The sequence below is a fragment of the Salmo trutta genome, chromosome 29, assembly GCF_901001165.1.
Source record: "Salmo trutta chromosome 29, fSalTru1.1, whole genome shotgun sequence".
NCBI lineage: Eukaryota > Metazoa > Chordata > Actinopteri > Salmoniformes > Salmonidae > Salmo > Salmo trutta.
Window position 1 is genome coordinate 19,465,730 of NC_042985.1, and position 15,677 is coordinate 19,481,406.

General features: G+C 43.3%; 1 protein-coding gene and 4 non-coding genes across 8 annotated transcripts in view; 1 reads left to right on the forward strand and 4 right to left on the reverse strand.

Annotated features, from left to right (window-relative positions):
• Window positions 1-15,677, forward strand: part of LOC115167071 (DENN domain-containing protein 5A) — a 60,499-nt gene that overhangs the window by 17,931 nt on the left and 26,891 nt on the right. For 2 of the 4 annotated variants that reach the window (XM_029721126.1, XM_029721129.1), the window contains exons 2-4: window positions 12,571-12,639; window positions 13,552-13,661; window positions 13,818-14,517. In XM_029721126.1, coding sequence (XP_029576986.1) covers window positions 12,571-12,639; window positions 13,552-13,661; window positions 13,818-14,517 — 879 coding nt within the window. The remainder of the gene's footprint in view (window positions 1-12,570; window positions 12,640-13,551; window positions 13,662-13,817; window positions 14,518-15,677) is intronic. The other 2 variants (XM_029721127.1, XM_029721130.1) reach the window with 1 other exon arrangement.
• On the reverse strand, window positions 421-475 carry LOC115167773 (U7 small nuclear RNA). Its single transcript, XR_003870570.1, has one exon. It is a non-coding gene; the product is annotated as a U7 small nuclear RNA (small nuclear RNA).
• LOC115167774 (U7 small nuclear RNA) lies at window positions 3,091-3,145 on the reverse strand. The gene has a single exon (XR_003870571.1). It is a non-coding gene; the product is annotated as a U7 small nuclear RNA (small nuclear RNA).
• On the reverse strand, window positions 5,758-5,812 carry LOC115167775 (U7 small nuclear RNA). Its single transcript, XR_003870572.1, has one exon. It is a non-coding gene; the product is annotated as a U7 small nuclear RNA (small nuclear RNA).
• LOC115167758 (U7 small nuclear RNA) lies at window positions 11,431-11,485 on the reverse strand. Its single transcript, XR_003870555.1, has one exon. It is a non-coding gene; the product is annotated as a U7 small nuclear RNA (small nuclear RNA).

Consider the following 15,677-nt stretch of genomic DNA (forward strand, 5'->3'; position numbering starts at 1 on the left):
TATAGTTTTGGACCCTAATAAATAATACTGACCTGGCTGACACAGAGAGAAAGGGGCCAGTGCTTTCTGAACTGACCCTGACTCATTGTGACTTTGGCTGGTCCATGGATGAGACCAGTACTGAGTGTGAGTAGGCATGTGTACTAGGCCTGCTGGCAGAGAAATAATGAATTCAGTGGCCCATGACAGTGGCTTTTAAACACACACAAATGCTTGTTAAACAAGTGTTAATTGATCACTTTTTTCTTGGCTATTAGGGGCCCTGCCTTGTACAGTATTCAGAGCTAACTACATAACAGGGACAGCCAGCCATAACACTAACTTACATAGTGATGTTTAGGCCTAGTGTTTTGTGGTGAATTAGATAAGCTACCAATGTTCAGATCATTATTTCAGTGTTTTTTCTTTAACATAGCTGTGGGGGGCTTCCTCACTGAGAAAACCTACTGGACAAATACTAAAAGAGCAAATTTTCCATGATTATTTGAGGAAATCATGATATGGACTCTCTTTGGCATGAACGTTTCTCGGTCATGGGTGGCATACACTGGGATATGGGGGAGGGGAGTAGGTGGGGTATATGCAAATTGAACATTAACATATACAGTGAGGGAAAAAAGTATTTGATCCCATGCTGATTTTGTACGTTTGACCACTGACAAAGAAATCATCAGTCTATAATTTTTATGGTAGGTTTACTTGAACAGTGAGAGACAGAATAACGACAACAAAAATCTAGAAAAACGCAAGTCAAAAATGTTATAAATTGATTTGCATTTTAATGAGGGAAATAAGTATTTGACCCCCTCTCAATCAGAAAGATTTCTGGCTCACAGAAGCAATCAATCAATCAATCAGATTCCAAACTCTCCACCATGGCCAAGACCAAAGAGCTCTCCAAGGATGTCAGGGACAAGATTCTACAACCTACACAAGGCTGGAATGGGCTACAAGACCATCGCCAAGCAGCTTGGTGAGAAGGTGACAACAGTTGGTGCGATTATTCGCAAATGGAAGAAACACAAAAGAACTGTCAATCTCCCTCGGCCTGGGGCTCCATGCAAGATCTCACCTCGTGGAGTTGCAATGATCACGAGAACGGTGAGGAATCAGCCCAGAACTACACGGGAGGATCTTGTCAATGATCTCAAGGCAGCTGGGACCATAGTCACCAAGAAAACAATTGGTAGCACACTACGCCGTGAAGGACTGAAATCCTGCAGCGCCCGTAAAGTCCCCCTGCTCAAGAAAGCACATATACATGCCCGTCTGAAGTTTGCCAATGAACATCTGAATGATTCAGAGGACAACTGGGTGAAAGTGTTGTGGTCAGATGAGACCAAAATGGAGCTCTTTGGCATCAACTCAACTCGCCGTGTTCGGAAGAGGAGGAATGCTGCGTATGACCCCAAGAACACCATCCCCACCATCAAACATGGAGGTGGAAACATTATGCTTTGGGGTTGTTTTTCTGCTAAGGGGACAGGACAACTTCACCGCATCAAAGGGACGATGGACGGGGCCATGTACCGTCAAATCTTGGGTGAGAACTTCCTTCCCTCAGCCAGGGCATTGAAAATGGGTCATGGATGGGTATTCCAGCATGACAATGGCCCAAAACACACGGCCAAGGCAACAAAGGATTGGCTCAAGAAGAAGCACATTAAGGTCCTGGAGTGGCCTAGCCAGTCTCCAGACCTTAATCCCATAGAAAATCTGTGGAGGGAGCTGAAGGTTCGAGTTGCCAAACGTCAGCCTCGAAACCTTAATGACTTGGAGAAGATCTGCAAAGAGGAGTGGGACAAAATCCCTCCTGAGATTTGTGCAAACCTGGTGGCCAACTACAAGAAACGTCTGACCTCTGTGATTGCCAAAAAGGGTTTTGCCACCAAGTACTAAGTCATGTTTTGCAGAGGGGTCAAATACTTATTTCCCTCATTAAAATGCAAATCATTTTATAAAATTTTTTACATGCGTTTGTCTGGATTTTTTTGTTGTTATTCTGTCTTTCACTGTTCAAATAAACCTACCATTAAAATTATAGACTGATCATTTCTTTGTCAGTGGGCAAACGTACAAAATCAGCAGGGGATCAAATACTTTCTTCCCTCACTGTATCTAGACTTATAGTTGTACAGTAGCCAGGTTTTCATGACTGGATAGATAGCATGATGAATGCCGTGTTCTCTGTGCTCTCTGTTTGTCTCCTGTCTGATTGTGCCTAGTATTGTTGACATACCACTGCATTGTTTGGCTAGTCTAATTGTTCACATTCCTGGCCTAGTTTCCAGCCCAGGATTCTAGGCTATGGACGTGAAAGTAAACAGCAGATTAAGCAGTTAATTCCACGATTTTCTTGCCCAGGTATCCCCTCCCAGGCAAACCAGCGACCCAAGGACGCACATCATATGTTAGCAAAAAAATAAAAATATCACGTCTTGCCTTATCATCAGGTGAATGACAATTGTCCCCCACAATGAAATTGGGGAGGGGACTGTGGATCTGTCTCTGTCCATTTGTACGTTAGTCACGCGATATCTCAGACAGCACTGGGACGATTTTGACAAAACTTGGGTGAATGTTGTGTCTTGCCATAGAGATCTGGAATTTACAAAATTACATTGATTGGCCAAAGGTGGGAGCTATAGTAATTAACTGAAGTGTTAGTCACACGCAATATCTCTATTGGCCCAAGGGGGGCACTGCAACATTTATCTGGGACGACTTGTTAACTGTTGCCTTGTTGCAAGAAGTAATCAACATTTTAAAATGAATAGATTTGGTACATCGTTTTTCATCATTTGTCTGCGCAAGAGTGAAGGTTTCATTGAGTTGTGAGATTGTACTTTTGCAGATATAACACACAGTGGCTTTTAAACACCCACAAATGCTTGTCAAACAAGTGTTAATTGATCACTTTTTTCTTTGCTATTAGGGGCCTTGCCTTGTACAGTATTCAGAGCTAACAAGGAATACCAGCCATAACAGTAACTTACATAGTGATGTTTAGGCCTAGTGTTTTGTGGTGAATTAGATGAGCTACCAATGTTCAGATCATTTTTTCAGTGTTTTTTCTTTAACATAGCTGTGGGGGGCTTCCTCACTGAGAAAACCTACTGGACAAATACTAAAAGAGCAAATTTTCCATGATTATTTGAGGAAATCATGATATGGACTCTCTTTGGCATGAACGTTTCTCGGTCATGGGTGGCATACACTGGGATATGGGGGAGGGGAGTGGGTGGGGTATATGCAAATTGAACATTAACATATACAGTGAGGGAAAAAAGTATTTGATCCCATGCTGATTTTGTACGTTTGACCACTGACAAAGAAATCATCAGTCTATAATTTTAATGGTAGGTTTATTTGAACAGTGAGAGACAGAATAACAACAACAAAAATCTAGAAAACGCATGTCAAAAATGTTATAAATTGATTTGCATTTTAATGAGGGAAATAAGTATTTGACCCCCTCTCAATCAGAAAGATTTCTGGCTCACAGAAGCAATCAATCAATCAGATTCCAAACTCTCCACCATGGCCAAGACCAAAAAGCTCTCCAAGGATGTCAGGGACAAGATTGTAGATCTACACAAGGCTGGAATGGGCTACAAGACCATCGCCAAGCAGCTTGGTGAGAAGGTGACAACAGTTGGTGCGATTATTCGCAAATGGAAGAAACACAAAAGAACTGTCAATCTCCCTCGGCCTGGGGCTCCATGCAAGATCTCACCTCGTGGAGTTGCAATGATCATGAGAACGGTGAGGAATCAGCCCAGAACTACACGGGAGGATCTTGTCAATGATCTCAAGGCAGCTGGGACCATAGTCACCAAGAAAACAATTGGTAACACACTACGCCGTGAAGGACTGAAATCCTGCAGTGCCCGTAAAGTCCCCCTGCTCAAGAAAGCACATATACATGCCCGTCTGAAGTTTGCCAATGAACATCTGAATGATTCAGAGGACAACTGGGTGAAAGTGTTGTGGTCAGATGAGACCAAAATGGAGTTCTTTGGCATCAACTCAACTCGCCGTGTTCGGAAGAGGAGGAATGCTGCGTATGACCCCAAGAACACCATCCCCACCATCAAACATGGAGGTGGAAACATTATGCTTTGGGGTTGTTTTTCTGCTAAGGGGACAGGACAACTTCACCGCATCAAAGGAACGATGGACGGGGCCATGTACCGTCAAATCTTGGGTGAGAACCTCCTTCCCTCAGCCAGGGCATTGAAAATGGGTCATGGATGGGTATTCCAGCATGACAATGGCCCAAATCACACGGCCAAGGCAACAAAGGATTGGCTCAAGAAGAAGCACATTAAGGTCCTGGAGTGGCCTAGCCAGTCTCCAGACCGTAATCCCATAGAAAATCTGTGGAGGGAGCTGAAAGTTCGAGTTGCCAAACGTCAGCCTCGAAACCTTAATGACTTGGAGAAGATCTGCAAAGAGGAGTGGGACAAAATCCCTCCTGAGATGTGTGCAAACCTGGTGGCCAACTACAAGAAACGTCTGACCTCTGTGATTGCCAAAAAGGGTTTTGCCACCAAGTACTAAGTCATGTTTTGCAGAGGGGTCAAATACTTATTTCCCTCATTAAAATGCAAATAATTTTATAAAATTTTTGACATGCGTTTGTCTGGATTTTTTTGTTGTTGTTATTCTGTCTTTCACTGTTCAAATAAACCTACCATTACAATTATAGACTGATCATTTCTTTGTCAGTGGGCAAACGTACAAAATCAGCAGGGGATCAAATACTTTCTTCCCTCACTGTATCTAGACTTATAGTTGTACAGTAGCCAGGTTTTCATGACTGGATAGATAGCATGATGAATGCCGTGTTCTCTGTGCTCTCTGTTTGTCTCCTGTCTGATTGTGCCTAGTATTGTTGACATACCACTCCATTGTTTGGCTAGTCTAATTGTTCACATTCCTGGCCTAGTTTCCAGCCCAGGATTCTAGGCTATGGACGTGAAAGTAAACAGCAGATTAAGCAGTTAATTCCACGATTTTCTTGCCCAGGTATCCCCTCCCAGGCAAACCAGCGACCCAAGGACGCACATCATATGTTAGCAAAAAAATAAAAATATCACGTCTTGCCTTATCATCAGGTGAATGACAATTGTCCCCCACAATGAAATTGGGGAGGGGACTGTGGATCTGTCTCTGTCCATTTGTACGTTAGTCACGCGATATCTCAGACAGCACTGGGACGATTTTGACAAAACTTGGGTGAATGTTGTGTCTTGCCATAGAGATCTGGAATTTACAAAATTACATTGATTGGCCAAAGGTGGGAGCTATAGTAATTAACTGAAGTGTTAGTCACACGCAATATCTCTATTGGCCCAAGGGGGGCACTGCAACATTTATCTGGGACGACTTGTTAACTGTTGCCTTGTTGCAAGAAGTAATCAACATTTTAAAATGAATAGATTTGGTACATCGTTTTTCATCATTTGTCTGCGCAAGAGTGAAAGTTTCATTGAGTTGTGAGATTGTACTTTTGCAGATATAACACACAGTGGCTTTTAAACACCCACAAATGCTTCTCAAACAAGTGTTAATTGATCACTTTTTTCTTTGCTATTAGGGGCCTTGCCTTGTACAGTATTCAGAGCTAACAAGGAATACCAGCCATAACAGTAACTTACATAGTGATGTTTAGACCTAGTGTTTTGTGGTGAATTAGATGAGCTACCAATGTTCAGATCATTTTTTCAGTGTTTTTTCTTTAACATAGCTGTGGGGGGCTTCCTCACTGAGAAAACCTACTGGACAAATACTAAAAGAGCAAATTTTCCATGATTATTTGAGGAAATCATGATATGGACTCTCTTTGGCATGAACGTTTCTCGGTCATGGGTGGCATACACTGGGATATGGGGGAGGGGAGTGGGTGGGGTATATGCAAATTGAACATTAACATATACAGTGAGGGAAAAAAGTATTTGATCCCATGCTGATTTTGTACGTTTGACCACTGACAAAGAAATCATCAGTCTATAATTTTAATGGTAGGTTTATTTGAACAGTGAGAGACAGAATAACAACAACAAAAATCTAGAAAACGCATGTCAAAAATGTTATAAATTGATTTGCATTTTAATGAGGGAAATAAGTATTTGACCCCCTCTCAATCAGAAAGATTTCTGGCTCACAGAAGCAATCAATCAATCAGATTCCAAACTCTCCACCATGGCCAAGACCAAAGAGCTCTCCAAGGATGTCAGGGACAAGATTGTAGATCTACACAAGGCTGGAATGGGCTACAAGACCATCGCCAAGCAGCTTGGTGAGAAGGTGACAACAGTTGGTGCGATTATTCGCAAATGGAAGAAACACAAAAGAACTGTCAATCTCCCTCGGCCTGGGGCTCCATGCAAGATCTCACCTCGTGGAGTTGCAATGATCATGAGAACGGTGAGGAATCAGCCCAGAACTACACGGGAGGATCTTGTCAATGATCTCAAGGCAGCTGGGACCATAGTCACCAAGAAAACAATTGGTAACACACTACGCCGTGAAGGACTGAAATCCTGCAGTGCCCGTAAAGTCCCCCTGCTCAAGAAAGCACATATACATGCCCGTCTGAAGTTTGCCAATGAACATCTGAATGATTCAGAGGACAACTGGGTGAAAGTGTTGTGGTCAGATGAGACCAAAATGGAGTTCTTTGGCATCAACTCAACTCGCCGTGTTCGGAAGAGGAGGAATGCTGCGTATGACCCCAAGAACACCATCCCCACCATCAAACATGGAGGTGGAAACATTATGCTTTGGGGTTGTTTTTCTGCTAAGGGGACAGGACAACTTCACCGCATCAAAGGAACGATGGACGGGGCCATGTACCGTCAAATCTTGGGTGAGAACCTCCTTCCCTCAGCCAGGGCATTGAAAATGGGTCATGGATGGGTATTCCAGCATGACAATGGCCCAAATCACACGGCCAAGGCAACAAAGGATTGGCTCAAGAAGAAGCACATTAAGGTCCTGGAATGGCCTAGCCAGTCTCCAGACCGTAATCCCATAGAAAATCTGTGGAGGGAGCTGAAAGTTCGAGTTGCCAAACGTCAGCCTCGAAACCTTAATGACTTGGAGAAGATCTGCAAAGAGGAGTGGGACAAAATCCCTCCTGAGATGTGTGCAAACCTGGTGGCCAACTACAAGAAACGTCTGACCTCTGTGATTGCCAAAAAGGGTTTTGCCACCAAGTACTAAGTCATGTTTTGCAGAGGGGTCAAATACTTATTTCCCTCATTAAAATGCAAATCATTTTATAAAATTTTTGACATGCGTTTGTCTGGATTTTTTTGTTGTTGTTATTCTGTCTTTCACTGTTCAAATAAACCTACCATTACAATTATAGACTGATCATTTCTTTGTCAGTGGGCAAACGTACAAAATCAGCAGGGGATCAAATACTTTCTTCCCTCACTGTATCTAGACTTATAGTTGTACAGTAGCCAGGTTTTCATGACTGGATAGATAGCATGATGAATGCCGTGTTCTCTGTGCTCTCTGTTTGTCTCCTGTCTGATTGTGCCTAGTATTGTTGACATACCACTCCATTGTTTGGCTAGTCTAATTGTTCACATTCCTGGCCTAGTTTCCAGCCCAGGATTCTAGGCTATGGACGTGAAAGTAAACAGCAGATTAAGCAGTTAATTCCACGATTTTCTTGCCCAGGTACCCACTCCCAGGCAAACCAGCGACCCAAGGACGCACATCATATGTTAGCAAAAAAATAAAAATATCACGTCTTGCCTTATCATCAGGTGAATGACAATTGTCCCCCACAATGAAATTGGGGAGGGGACTGTGGATCTGTCTCTGTCCATTTGTACGTTAGTCACGCGATATCTCAGACAGCACTGGGACGATTTTGACAAAACTTGGGTGAATGTTGTGTCTTGCCATAGAGATCTGGAATTTACAAAATTACATTGATTGGCCAAAGGTGGGAGCTATAGTAATTAACTGAAGTGTTAGTCACACGCAATATCTCTATTGGCCCAAGGGGGGCACTGCAACATTTATCTGGGACGACTTGTTAACTGTTGCCTTGTTGCAAGAAGTAATCAACATTTTAAAATGAATAGATTTGGTACATCGTTTTTCATCATTTGTCTGCGCAAGAGTGAAAGTTTCATTGAGTTGTGAGATTGTACTTTTGCAGATATAACACACAGTGGCTTTTAAACACCCACAAATGCTTGTCAAACAAGTGTTAATTGATCACTTTTTTCTTTGCTATTAGGGGCCTTGCCTTGTACAGTATTCAGAGCTAACAAGGAATACCAGCCATAACAGTAACTTACATAGTGATGTTTAGACCTAGTGTTTTGTGGTGAATTAGATGAGCTACCAATGTTCAGATCATTTTTTCAGTGTTTTTTCTTTAACATTCCTCACTGAGAAAACCTACTGGACAAATACTAAAAGAGCAAATTTTCCATGATTATTTGAGGAAATCATGATATGGACTCTCTTTGGCATGAACGTTTCTCGGTCATGGGTGGCATACACTGGGATATGGGGGAGGGGAGTGGGTGGGGTATATGCAAATTGAACATTAACATATACAGTGAGGGAAAAAAGTATTTGATCCCATGCTGATTTTGTACGTTTGACCACTGACAAAGAAATCATCAGTCTATAATTTTAATGGTAGGTTTATTTGAACAGTGAGAGACAGAATAACAACAACAAAAATCTAGAAAACGCATGTCAAAAATGTTATAAATTGATTTGCATTTTAATGAGGGAAATAAGTATTTGACCCCCTCTCAATCAGAAAGATTTCTGGCTCACAGAAGCAATCAATCAATCAGATTCCAAACTCTCCACCATGGCCAAGACCAAAGAGCTCTCCAAGGATGTCAGGGACAAGATTGTAGATCTACACAAGGCTGGAATGGGCTACAAGACCATCGCCAAGCAGCTTGGTGAGAAGGTGACAACAGTTGGTGCGATTATTCGCAAATGGAAGAAACACAAAAGAACTGTCAATCTCCCTCGGCCTGGGGCTCCATGCAAGATCTCACCTCGTGGAGTTGCAATGATCATGAGAACGGTGAGGAATCAGCCCAGAACTACACGGGAGGATCTTGTCAATGATCTCAAGGCAGCTGGGACCATAGTCACCAAGAAAACAATTGGTAACACACTACGCCGTGAAGGACTGAAATCCTGCAGTGCCCGTAAAGTCCCCCTGCTCAAGAAAGCACATATACATGCCCGTCTGAAGTTTGCCAATGAACATCTGAATGATTCAGAGGACAACTGGGTGAAAGTGTTGTGGTCAGATGAGACCAAAATGGAGTTCTTTGGCATCAACTCAACTCGCCGTGTTCGGAAGAGGAGGAATGCTGCGTATGACCCCAAGAACACCATCCCCACCATCAAACATGGAGGTGGAAACATTATGCTTTGGGGTTGTTTTTCTGCTAAGGGGACAGGACAACTTCACCGCATCAAAGGAACGATGGACGGGGCCATGTACCGTCAAATCTTGGGTGAGAACCTCCTTCCCTCAGCCAGGGCATTGAAAATGGGTCATGGATGGGTATTCCAGCATGACAATGGCCCAAATCACACGGCCAAGGCAACAAAGGATTGGCTCAAGAAGAAGCACATTAAGGTCCTGGAATGGCCTAGCCAGTCTCCAGACCGTAATCCCATAGAAAATCTGTGGAGGGAGCTGAAAGTTCGAGTTGCCAAACGTCAGCCTCGAAACCTTAATGACTTGGAGAAGATCTGCAAAGAGGAGTGGGACAAAATCCCTCCTGAGATGTGTGCAAACCTGGTGGCCAACTACAAGAAACGTCTGACCTCTGTGATTGCCAAAAAGGGTTTTGCCACCAAGTACTAAGTCATGTTTTGCAGAGGGGTCAAATACTTATTTCCCTCATTAAAATGCAAATCATTTTATAAAATTTTTGACATGCGTTTGTCTGGATTTTTTTGTTGTTGTTATTCTGTCTTTCACTGTTCAAATAAACCTACCATTACAATTATAGACTGATCATTTCTTTGTCAGTGGGCAAACGTACAAAATCAGCAGGGGATCAAATACTTTCTTCCCTCACTGTATCTAGACTTATAGTTGTACAGTAGCCAGGTTTTCATGACTGGATAGATAGCATGATGAATGCCGTGTTCTCTGTGCTCTCTGTTTGTCTCCTGTCTGATTGTGCCTAGTATTGTTGACATACCACTCCATTGTTTGGCTAGTCTAATTGTTCACATTCCTGGCCTAGTTTCCAGCCCAGGATTCTAGGCTATGGACGTGAAAGTAAACAGCAGATTAAGCAGTTAATTCCACGATTTTCTTGCCCAGGTACCCACTCCCAGGCAAACCAGCGACCCAAGGACGCACATCATATGTTAGCAAAAAAAAAAAATATCAGAGTTGAAAATCGATGGAAACACATTGAACATCAGATTTTTATTCTGTACATGAAAACTTAAGCGAAAAGTACATTTTGTGTGCACTACATCATCAAGGATTGATTTTGATCAGTTTGGTGGAAACACACAACTGGTGGGAAAATATGCATATTTTATTTATGCAGATTTTAGAATATTCACATGAAAATCTGTCACCAATTGGATGGAAACCTAGCTAGTGATTCTTCAGCTTTGTTCAGCTGTCACTAAATTCCAGCTAAAATAAGCAGAATAACATGGTCAAGCAGACACACAATGAATCAATCACATTACTCAGTACTCAGGAAAGAGGACTTCTTTTCCACAGCATCATCAATAATCTGATGTACTGTGTGTCATCACTGGATCACCCCACTGTAGGTGAATGGGTGAGGAAAATGATGGGTTAGGCTAGACAGGTTTACCCGTCAGACCAATCAGAAATGGTCCTATTTGTGGGTTATCACAGAGAGGAAGTTAGACATCTGATGGGTTAGAGAGGAAGGTCTGGGAGAGGCTCTGGATTGGACCGTATCTCCGGACTCAGGGAAGACAAGAGAGGGCACGTCATACGTCCCACGCAGCCACAGGCTCCCTCAGCTCTAAAATGTGGTGTATAATGTGTGTGACAGCCGGACTGGAGGAGGACTGGACCCTAGCCATGGCACAGGGAGAGAGATGCAGACCTAGGTTTTCTCTCTCCTTCTCTGTGTCTAAATCAGGATAACACTGAATGAATACACAGACTGACACCTGTGCGATAGCAAGTGTGCTATAAACTCCCCAGGGATGGAGAGCATTTACCTTCTCTTTGGCTGACTATTGGCCCTTGCTAAGATGTCAGTATAATAATAATATAATCAAAACATATTGGCCGTTATTAATAGCAGTCAGTATAATAATATATTGAAAACCTTTTGGCCCTTGCTAACAGCAGTGAGTATAATAATATAATCAAAACATATCAGTTAATTCCTTGAGAGATATGTGGGGGGCTTCTTCTTTGATGAAACCTACTAGACAAATACTAAAAGAAACAAGCCTTCCATATTTAATATGAAGACAAGATAAGCTCTATACTTGGCATGTAGGTTTTCTCAGTCATGGGTGGCAGACATTGGGTTGTATGGGGGAGGGGAGGGGCGTGGTATATGCAAATTGTACTGTACAATAACATCCATCCTCCAGGTTTATCTATCTTTGTGGACAGTGTAGGAAGGAACACAGGGACCAGTCTAGAGAGTCTTATTATGATCTCCCACTGACTGTCTTAGGATACACATGATCTACTGACTTCTACCTCAGGCAATCAAGAAGATGTTTGTTCATAGCTTTGACTAGAGAAAGACAAAGGCAACAGTATAGAATGGAGACTGTTTATTATTGATGTTTGAGCTGCCAGGCCTTTTTCAAGACAAGACTCAATGGGACAATGCACTGTTATGACCATACATGGAAGAATGTGAGTCATTAATAACTTTGACTTACAGCGGAGCACATATTTTTTAATACTTTCAGAATAAGTTATTGTTTAACAAATACTTTCTTTGTTCAGTACCCTTGTCTCTTTTTTATAGCCCTGTGTCTGCCACATTCCACTTGTTCTGAAACACTACAGTTAATGTGTGTTTTTTTGGATCGCCCACAATCCTCTCAGGTGTTTTTAAATGATCTCATTCTCCATAAGTTACACTGTGTTGCTTCCTTCAGAACCAGCACAGGCCTGATCATATTCCCTCATGTATTATAACACACAGATACAGCTCTTCAAGTGTGTTCACTGTAATACCATAATCCACAGCATAGCACTGACAACAGGGATTAATCATGGGCTTTGGAGAGGAGAGGAGAGCACTGCATTGCTACAGCAACACACATCATTCTCTGAAAACACACCCAGCTGGTTTAGACAGAATCTTGACAGAAACCTAAATCTGACAGAAACACTGTGCCTCCATACACACATGAAGAGGATGTGTTGTTCCCTCAGTGTTTCTCTCACCTATAGGAGAACACTGTCAGAACCCTTCTGTCCTGAGTAACTCCTGCTGTGTATGCACTTATTGAGAAGTGATGCGGTACTCAGCGGTAGCCATGTGATTAATTACTGTTGTTTTATCTGTTGTGTAGCTTTATGCCAGTATATAGAGGCTACTAAATTCAGAGATGGGGCCAGAGGATTGGCGAGTGCAGATGAAGGTAACCCCCACCAGCCCCCTCCTCAGAATGACCTCACCTCCGCTTGCTCCTTTAACCTGACACGCCCTTGTTTCACAGCACTCTCCTTTTGTTGATTTGTAATGTTTCTGAGAACTCAGTTCTGCACAGGTGAGGGGAACTCTGCAAGTACTTTTCCTTCTGTCCTTCCTCCCTCTTTCCACCCTTCCCGGTCCTCCCTCTCTCTTCCTTCTTCTTCCTCCTCCTCCTCCTCCTGCTCTACCTTCACCTCCTCTTTTGGAAGCTAGCTACTGAACAACAAGCCAATCTGTTTGACAATCACTGCGTCTCTACCTCTCACACACCCAGTTCTACCTACGTGTACCAGCGCTGGTGTTGCTTGGCCAATGTGTACTCTCCCCCTCCACTCTGAATGACTTATCAATCATGTCTTGGTGTGTGCATCACTTCTGCTTTCACTGTGGATCTGAATCAATTTAATTTGTGTTGGTTTATTTGATTGATTGTTTTGCGGGTTGCTTTGCCTGTATTGCCATAAAAGCTGTCACTTTACTGGTAATTCTATATGTAGAAGTTTGTTTTCTTATAAGCAACAAGCATTGTCTTTTTCTGAATAGATTTATACAAACAAAACCCAATACATAGTATTATTATCTGACTATTTGACCTCTTTGGCAGCGGTTACTTTCCTTCACTGGCCCAGTACAGGATGCTGTTGACAGCTTTACATGATGCAATACAGCCTTTCTCTCCAGACCACTGTGCTCACTTCCTATTTCCTGTGAGGAGGGTTGTCTTGTGCCTCAAGTCTGCTTCTGATTGGGCCTCTGCATCCTTTTGCGCTTCTGTTGCACTTGGGCCCTGAGTCCTGAATTTTTTGCTCTTTTTTCTTCTGTCTTTTTCTCTGTCCCTCTATTTCTCCCTCTCTTTTAGGTGAGAATTTTGAGCAGAGTCCACTGCGGAGAACCTTTAAATCCAAAGTTCTAGCGCACTACCCAGAGAATGTGGAGTGGAGTCCCTTTGACCAGGATGCCGTTGGCATGGTAAGGGAACTGCGGAATGTGTAACTAACACAAAGTGTATTTTATTTGAAGCTACACCCATTTCTGTTTCCAGGGTTTACATCTGAATGTCATTATGGATTAGAACCTGTATTGTTTAGCTGACTGACTAACCTGATCTATTATCTCCTCTCTCAGCTGTGTATGCCAAAGGGTCTGGCCTTCCGCACGCAGGCGGACACACGCGAGCCTCAGTTCCACTCCTTCATCATCACGCGGGAGGATGGCTCGAGGACATACGGCTTCGCCCTCACTTTCTACGAGGAGGTGACCAGCAAGCAGATCTGCAGCGCCATGCAGACCCTGTACCACATGCACAATGCAGAACAATACGACATCCTGCACACCCCCACCACCCCGCGGTGCCCCGAGGACCAGCGCCACCTCCATCCCCACCCTCTCAACCCCCACCCCCAACACACGCTCCTCCCCACGCCCTCCATATCCCGGCTGCAGCGCTTCAACTCCTACGACATCAGCCGTGACACGCTCTACGTGTCCAAGTGCATCTGCCTCATCGCACCCATGGCCTTCCCCCAAGCCTGCAGGAAGGTGCTCCAGCAGCTCCACCAGGCCGTCTCCTCCCCACAGCCCCCACCCCTCCCCTTGGAGAGCTACGTCTACAACATCCTGTACGAGGTGCCCCTGCCTCCCGCTGGGCGCTCCCTAAAGTTCTCGGGGGTGTATGGGCCAGTGGTGTGCCAGAGGCCCAGCACGGCAGAGCTGCCTCTCTTTGACTTCCCTATCAGCCAGGTGTTTGAGCTGCTGGGGGTGGAGAACGTCCTCCAGCTGTTTACCTGCGCCCTGTTGGAGATCCAGATCCTGCTCTACTCACAGCGTAAGTCCTTACTTAGGCTCTTTCTCTCTGATCTGCAGAACTTTCTGTGGTTTTCTGTCTATTGTCCCCATCGCTTTTAGAAAGGATTGGGATTTGTTATTTCAACAGAAATACTGACATTTTAGAAGAAATCAGAAATAACAGTTGTGGTTAAGATCTTCGGTATGTTCATTGGAACTATTATCCAGGCAGATTAAATAAACTATCCTGTGATTCCATTAAAGGCCCAGTGCAGTCAAAAACTCAATTTCCCAGTGTTTTATATATATTTCCATACTATGAGTTTGTATTAATACTGTGAAATGGTGAAAATGATAATGGACTTTTAGTGTGAGAGCTGTTGAGAAGGCCGCATGAAATGTATGCATGTTTTGGTGGGATGGAGTTTTGGCCTTACATGGTGACATCATCATGCACTACATTTGTTAATAGACCAATAATAGACCAAACCTCTCTGCCAATAACAAATAACAGCTAGTTTTCCCCTCCCTATCCAGACAGTCCTAGCAAAATTCTTGCTTGAGACATTGCTAAGAAGCTATTTTTATATATATATATTTTTACCTTTTTAATTTGAAACAATCACAGTAAGGTACAACATTGTTACCCAGGAGTTATTTGATATTTAGATAAAAACGGCTGCATTGTACCTTTAAGGAAAGCTGTGTTCTTCCCAGCTTGTGTAAATGTTAGTTTTTCCTCGTGTGTGTGTGTGTGTGTGTGTGTGTGTGTGTGTGTGTGTGTGTGCGTGTGTGTGTGTGTGTGTGTGTGTGTGTGTATCTGGTGTGTGTGTTCTGGTGTGAGTTGCTGGGGTAAACAGGCTGTTTTGCAGCAGCAGTGTGTGTGCTGTGAAGGGCTGTCTCTGGTGGCTGTGATCAGGCCTTCTTTGTTTCCCCCTGCTCATGTTCAACCCCAGGCCCACACTGAGAGCGATTGACAGTGAATAGGGGCACATTCAAGAGGACCTTTTTGGGAGGAATGAGAAATATTTAGATATGACATAGTTCATTTAGCACATTTAAAAATGAGATCTACAGAATTGATAGAAACAGGTCTTCCACTATGTGTGAAAAGAAACAGCATTATACATAATAAATCAGCTCCAATCAGGAATTGTTTTGTTCAGGGACCAATGTTGGAGGTTTTGAAAAGCAAATGTG